General features: G+C 36.5%; 1 protein-coding gene across 1 annotated transcript in view; it reads right to left on the bottom strand.

Moving 5' to 3' along the window:
- The window catches only part of LOC107740411 (protein lin-7 homolog C-like), a 17,782-nt gene extending 9,964 nt beyond the window's left edge, over positions 1–7,818 (bottom strand). Inside the window, exons 1-4 of the mRNA XM_016552830.1 lie at positions 7,684–7,818; positions 6,657–6,775; positions 2,218–2,289; positions 884–1,093 (exon numbers count right to left, since the gene is read on the bottom strand). Coding sequence (XP_016408316.1) covers positions 884–1,093; positions 2,218–2,289; positions 6,657–6,775; positions 7,684–7,720 — 438 coding nt within the window. The 5' untranslated portion in view covers positions 7,721–7,818. The remainder of the gene's footprint in view (positions 1–883; positions 1,094–2,217; positions 2,290–6,656; positions 6,776–7,683) is intronic.
- Between the last annotated feature and the right edge of the window lie 265 nt (positions 7,819–8,083).

The raw sequence follows: 8,083 nt of genomic DNA on the forward strand, positions 1-8,083 counted from the left end.
ATGCAAAAGTGCCTGTTTGGCAATATTTTGGATTTTGAAAAGCCTGTTGACTTTTGCCTTTTATCTAAGGTGATTTTGGAAGTTTTTTTTAAACATTCGTTTCTTATTTAATTGGTTCCACATTATTTGCTGATTTTTACTTTGTTTAAACTTTGTGTCATTTATTTATTTTATTTGACATCAAGGTGTATGCCGTGCCTCCAAGCTTTCTTATTTGTTTTGCTAATAAACGTTCTACGTTTCTTATTTATTTGGTTATATATACATGTTTACTTAGGTATACAAAACTGGAAATAGGCTAAGTAAACATGTATAAGAAACGTAGAACGTTTATTAGCAAAACGAGTAAGAAAGCTTGGCGGCACGGCATACACCTTGATGTCAAATAAAATAAATAAATGACACAAAGTTTAAATAAAGTAAAAATCAGCAAACAATGTGAAACCAATTAACTAAGAAACGAATGTTTAAAAAAACTTCCAAAATCACCTTAGATAAACGGCAAAAGTCAACAGGCTTTTCAAAATCTAAAATACGGCCAAACAGGCGCTTTTGCATTTCATTTGGAAACTAAATCATCCGCGATCGTCTTGTCTGTCTCACCTCACTCTTCTTGTCAGTCAGCTCGACTCACTCTCCTCACTGGAGAAATGAAATCTGATCTGTGATGCGACTGTCGTTCGGCACGCTGCATTGAGCAGCCGCGTTCAGTTTTTAATTGTAGTGTCTGTTCTTTTACTGAACTAAATGATTTTTATTACTATAAAAAATCAAAACGACGGTGGGGGTCGTGACGCGGTGGGCAAGTGATGTAACCGGTGTTGCGGCTTAACAACGGTATCACCGTCAGCACCGTCTATCGCGGCAAGCCTAATGTACATACCACTCCATTAACAGACAGCAGCTGATCTCCTCTCTTCAGGACGCCGTGCCGATCGGCGATGCCTCCAGGAATGATGCGAGAGATGTAGATGGGTGAGTTTTGTTCCTTCCCACCCATGATGTTGAACCCCAGTCCTTCCTCTGTTTTAGGGAGCTCTACCACGCGTGGATGAGAATGACCCTCACTGGCTGCAAATGCAGCCACTGTAGCCTAGGAATAGAGTGAAGATGGTCATAAATCAAACACTTGTGGCATAAATGAGTGGCATAAACAATTTATTAGTCTTGTGCAAAGGCAATAAGTGTGCATGTACATAAATTTTTTGTTTAATCAATTCAATACTATTTTTTTTTTATCAAGGATACATTAAATTGATCAAAGGTATCAGTAAAGACAAAAAAATTCTATTTAAAACAAATGCTGTTCTTTTAAACTTTCCATTAATCAAAAAATCCAGAAAAAAAACTATGATGGTTTCCCCCCCAAAATAGGCAGTACGACTGTTATCAACATTGATATCCATAAGAAATATTTCTTGAGCACCAAATCATATTAGAATGAGGATCATGAGTAATGCTGCTGAAAATTCAGATTTGCAATCACAGAAATAAATTACATTTTAAAATATATGAATCAAAAAATTATTTATTAATAAATATATAATAATATAAATAAATAAAGGTATATTATATAAATTATATTAAATTATATGTATTCATATAAAGACCTATTTTGTAAATAAATATAATTTTTTAAAAATGTGTTTATTTATATATAAATATTAAAATATATGAAAAAAAAGTGTGAATGGCCACAAATAAGATGCTCATATATTTTTAGGCCATCAGTCTGGGGTTAAAGAAGGCATTACAACCAAGCCAATCAGATAATAAGATTAACTTTCTGACAATTCTCGTGCTAAAAATAGTTAGCAGAATACTGTTAAGCCCCATTCACACCAAGAACGATAACGATAAAGATAACTATATTAGCGCCCACACCAGCGGACGATATCGTCAGTTTATTCTAAGCGCACACGCGTCTGCCGCTTTAAATTCTCCAGCTCGAGATAGCAGGATGGATTCTGATTGGGTGTCAATGATTTTATCATTCATCAGCTGGAAAAAAAATCATTCTGGAAGTGATTCCAGCGATATAGATTCTCTGTGTCTTTATCGTTATAGTTGTGGTGTGAACTCTGCTATTCTTTATTATTGAGAACGATTTTTAGAACTATATCTTTATCGTTATCTTTATAGTTATCTTCCTTGGTGTGAACGGGCCTTTAGTTACAGAAAAAAATCTATTCAATTAGCAGATACACAGGAACTTACCTTTGCTGTTGCATTCGCCCTCACCTCTGGGCTGCTATTTATGTCCACTGTCTCATACACATGCTCATATACCTGAAAATGACAAAGAACACTGCATGAATTACACAAACACACAAATACAGTACAACCTCTACAGCCTTAAAGGGTCATGTAACCCCCTGTTTCAGCACTAGTTAGTTCTCACCACAGTTTTGAAAAATGCTACAAAAGTTCACAACACGGACAACTTCAGTTTCAGTTTCACTTCGCTCCCATTGAGTTAAAAACACAAATAAATGCACAGGCATTTGCATTTGCACTCTGCATCGAAGTGAACTCACTAAGTGAATGAATCGCGTTTGTGCCAAACTCTAAAAAAAGCAAAAAAACAACACTATCCTTCGATCCATGAACGTTTCTCTTAGTTAATGTACGCAATCTCACAGTCTGAAGTGTCTGTCACACATGCTGTTGTTAATAAGTGAAGCTTATTAATTATGAGACACCGACGCGCCATCAAAGTATTATAGTCCTTTGCCACATCACAAACCGTGACCTCAACACGATGATTTTAAACCCGAAAGATGAAAGTAGTGCAAAAAAGTTCAATATTAACCAGTTTTCTCCAATAATAAAAATTAACAGGTGCCAACATTGTCTTCTATGATGTGCAAGAAAAACACCTCTGCTAAAATCTTAGAGAAAGTAGTTTGTCGTTTCATGACCCTTAAACTGCCAGGTAAACAAAACCAGATGTACAATTTCAACCAGATTTGCAGAACCTGAGGCAGTTTCCCAGATCCATCTCAGTTTAGTCACAACTAAATTACTTGTGAATCTTAATTCACCCTTAAAAAGCTGTTTAAATTAATCTGGATCAGATCTTCAGTGAATAGCCACCAGAAAAACAGCAAGTGTGTCTTAAACCAGCTGTAATTGGTGAGTGGAATGCCATGCCATTAAGAGAATACAATATCAAATCAATCTCTTTACATGGCTTGCTCTTGATGCTTCGGCAAATGCTAAACCGCTGATTCATCTTCCATTTAGGGCCGTTGTTATATGTCCACCACACTGCCTCAGCATTCAACTCCAAGTCATGCGTGTTTATCTGAGAATCAAGCATGCATTCAGAGGTTCAGTGCAAAGCTAAATCTTTAAGATGCAAAGCTGTTGAGTTACCAATCAACTATTTTATGCATCCATCACAAAAGGTACAGCACTTAAGTCAAGCAACAGCCTAAACAAGCATTTCCAGAGAAATCATGGGTGGCCTTGGAGTCACAAAACACACAAAATCTAGACCGTTTGGTCCATCCAGAGGCCAGGTGTAATAAGGCTGCATAGGCACAGAAACAAGTGAAGGGCCGGTGGTTTCAGTAAACTAATGACGCATTTACAAGTCTCAAACTCAACAGTGAGGAGAAAAAATAACAGTACAGTACAGTTTTTTTTTTTAAGCAACCTAAAATACTAATATAATTTACAATGTTTTTTATTAGTAGTAAATAATTTTTATCAGTAAATCAGCAATTTAATAATATTATTTTTTTTATCCAAAGTTGACTGATATACACTGTAATTAATACTTGTTTTAGCAAAGACGCACAAATAAATGCAATCCTTTTAAGCTTTTTATTTATCAAAAACAAAAACAAAATAACAGTTTTCACAAAAATAACTGTTTTCAACATTAATACATGGCTACAAATAAATAAACAGTGACAAGACAATATTATTTTGTGTTGTAACTTAAAAAAAGAAACATCTCTCTCTTAGATTGTTGCTGAAAACTGAAAATACAGTTTATGACAGACCAAATCATTTCAGATCAGTGCTTAGATTTATAGACAATATCATATCGTATCAGGGCTCGCAAAATTTCAAAATCCGTGGTAGCCCTTCGGCAGGCATTCTTCAGATTTTGGTAGCCCAAAAATGAATTTAACTAGCCCGAATAAAAGATATTGTATTTTTTCTTCAAATAACAAGTCAAGAGAGTAGGGGTGCAACGGATCACAAATCTCACGGTTCGGATTATATTACATTATCATATCACATTTTGAGTCAGATCGGATCATTTTTCAGATGAGCAAAAAAAAATATGGTTCTTTATTATTTAAGTAACACTTATTATTTAAAGAACAATTTACTACTTCGATACCACAGCAAAAACTTTACGAATGATCGGATACAATGAATAGCAGCTAGCTCGCTGTCGTCCACTAATCCATCCTCGTATGAGACAGCGGGATGTTAAGAGCAAAAAGCGTGATTTACACAAGCTTCCGAGCATTACATTCAACAGAAAGCGTTTCAGTGAGCGGCTTACCTCTTTCCAGACGCACAGGTTCTCCTAAAGAGGCCATTTTAGCCTTGGATATTGAGTTTGCGTTTGGCGAAAGCTCCAGACTCGCGACTCGGCTGCTGTGTTTGTTGCTGTTAAGTTAGCTAGCTAGCTGAGCTTAAGCGCTGTGGCTAATGCAAAGAGATTAAAGGGCGAGTCAAGAGCATCATTCCTGCGCTGCTTCTGTGCAGACACTTTGCATACCATAACAGACACAATTTTATTATGAGCAGCCCGAGGAAATATCATTTTATTTTATTATATATGTGGAATATATAATATATTTAAGCATAAGGTACTAGAAGTCGTGCTATATTGTGACTTGAAATTTTAAAACAAATCACAAATCAAATAAATACATAATACAAATAAAGGAAATTTCTCCATGCAAGTAAACTAAGGTTTTGCCTGTGTATTTTAATCACGATCCAAACAAAGATGCTGCATACATGTTATTTAGATTGTAAAATGTTGAAATTTGAAACAAAATGATCTGACTTTAGCTTTGTGATACTATATAAAATAATCTGAACGAAACAAAAACAGCAGACGGGCTGAATGAGATGCAAATCTGACAGCAGGTGGCGCTTAAACAGCAGGTATTTATAGGCTGCTGCCCCTTTAAGACCGAATGCACGTATGATGATCTTCATTAACTCCGTCCAAAACCTCTTTAAGCCTATGCAAACCAATCCACAAATCTTTGCTTTCAGAAACCCCTGCTTTATTCTAGGCTCTCACGCAAAGAAGCGCATCTCTGCTGTAAGCATCACTTCAGAGTCTTCAGTGAGCGCGACAGATGACCAAGCAGCACGGAGGAGACCAGTCAAGTGCCAACAGTCTTAAGATTCACTACATGGGCAACAGAACACTACAGCTGAGTTTTATGCCCAGTCTGAAACAGACAAATGGATTGATGCTATTTGTGGACATCAGAATCAATATCCAGAATCCAGTCCTTCTACACAACAATAACTACCCATGTACTACAGTAATGAGCACTTTGTCATAAGCATTAGTGATGAGGGCAATTTCAGTCATAACGACTTGAGTAAATGAGCCGAGTACTTGAGCGGAAAGGGGGTGGGGGGATTGGTGAGCATGAAGCAACTTCCGTCTGCTCTATTTTTTTTTTTTTTAATCACTGGTCTATGTTGTTCTTTGGTACCTTCTTCACACCTTGCTGTCTTTGTTCCCCCTCCCCCCCCCCATTTGTACACACAGGAGAAGCTCTAACAAATAAATTCAACCTAATTGACATGAACTTGCTCTTAAATTTAATGGTAATGAATTTGGAGTACTCTAAATGAGCTTCTGCATGACAGAGGTTTGTTATTTGCATAAAACATGCCAAAATCATCTCCATATAAGGGCTTTCACACAACCTTTCCTTCACAGCCTTTCGTCACTCTCAGCAAACATGACACTTTCTAAAGACGTGCGCTATTCAAAACCAGTTCATACATAATAAACACCTTTTAAACAGACCCAGATTACAGACCTCTCATCATCCAGTTGTACATGTGTGTATCTGCGTTGTTATACAGAGAAACCTCACAGCTCAAGCTATTATGCAGCTTTTCTTGCTCTTTCACTTTATATGATAAAAATTTATAACATTTAATCTTATTTTGATTAGGGGATGTGATTAGAGGATGTGGTTTTGCGTATATGTGGTTTCAGTTGCTCCTACTTTTTTCGTAAATTATGGTAAATTTATGGTAAATGTATGGCAAATCTTTCTCGCAAGTCATGATTTGTTAGTGAAAATGATTGTAAGCAGATTTTATTTCAGATTTCAAGAATAAAAATGTAAAGTTTTTATATTTTCATGAGGAATCTCTTCTGAATGGTCAAATCTCTAATAATTACAAGCACAGTTATGTAAAAGACAACCGAAATCATCATGGGCAATCAAATGGCCTAAAATAATGCCCAATATTTTAAGTACAATTACGCACTTAAAAGTAATGTCTGTTTACATATTTACCAAATTTACTCCTACACAGGTGAACAAGTGAAAACAGTCTGCACTTTTTACACTCATGAGTTACAAGATTACATAAGGACTTGCATTCATTTGAATGCATGAATGTGATGCTGGCACACTCACCTCCCGTACGGCATTGCAGAACTCACTCTGCAAAACCCTCTGCAGTGCCTGCAGCTTCTGGGGAGGCACTTCCCCTGTTCTCTGGAGTTTGTCCAGCAGCTCAATGGCACGAGATATGTCTGGAAAAGGACATATGCAAAACAATGAGGGCATGACCGAGGCTGTGGACAATCATTTGCATCATTCAATCTGAAGATGTTGTCTTTGGCTAAACATCTATGCCTAATAATCATTACATGGTCAAATAAATATTTCAGAATGTAAATTCTCTCTCTTTAAAACCAAATAATTGTTTGTCGTGATTTTTTTTTTTTGATGATGATGAAAATAATTACTACTACTATTATTATTATTATCAAATTTCTCTACAACTAAGAAGTTATACAGTTTGTTAATTAATCTGAAATATAAAATAACTTCTAAACGAAAGGCATTTTTGGTTCTCAGCTTCAGCCACAGAAGTAACTTAGGTTTCTTCATTCTGCAAATATTTTTAATCATATATTTGTACGTACTATTAAAGACACGAATATCAAAAGAGATGCAAAATGCTTAAACGCTTTTGCTAAACGACTAAGTTAGCCAACGCTCACTCTTCACAATTTAAAGCCCCATAAACTGTCAGTTGGACTACAAATAAGATGCTGGCTGTCAGGATGTCACTGAAAGACTGTACTAAACCAGCAGAAACAATCAAATGCACTGATCTCTAATATTAACGCTGTCCTGCTACTGCTACTGTCACTGCTACTGACAGCTAGCCTGGTGTTTTGCTTTCATTGAACGTAAACACGTCGCTTTAACGACAGAAAAAAATGATTCATACTTCACATTTTATACGCTTTCGTAGACGTCGTGGAATTTATTGAATATTACGAATGATCGGATACAATGAATAGCAGCTAGCTCGCTGTCGTCCACTAATCCATCCTCGTATGAGACAGCGGGATGTTAAGAGCAAAAAGCGTGATTTACACAAGCTTCCGAGCATTACATTCAACAGAAAGCGTTTCAGTGAGCGGCTTACCTCTTTCCAGACGCACAGGTTCTCCTAAAGAGGCCATTTTAGCCTTGGATATTGAGTTTGCGTTTGGCGAAAGCTCCAGACTCGCGACTCGGCTGCTGTGTTTGTTGCTGTTAAATTAGCTAGCTAGCTGAGCTTAAGCGCTGTGGCTAATGCACAGAGATTAAAGGGCGAGTCAAGAGCATCATTCCTGCGCTGCTTCTGTGCAGACACTTTGCATACCATAACAGACACAATTTTATTATGAGCAGCCCGAGGAAATATCATTTTATTTTATTATATATGTGGAATATATAATATATTTAAGCATAAGGTACTAGAAGTCGTGCTATATTGTGAATATATTTACAGGCTACTGTTTGGCACGAGTACAGTGGAATTTCTGTAATCATTCTATATAAGT

This window comes from Sinocyclocheilus rhinocerous, unplaced genomic scaffold, assembly GCF_001515625.1.
Source record: "Sinocyclocheilus rhinocerous isolate Xijiao unplaced genomic scaffold, SAMN03320098_v1.1 scaffold225, whole genome shotgun sequence".
Classification (NCBI taxonomy): Eukaryota; Metazoa; Chordata; class Actinopteri; order Cypriniformes; family Cyprinidae; genus Sinocyclocheilus; species Sinocyclocheilus rhinocerous.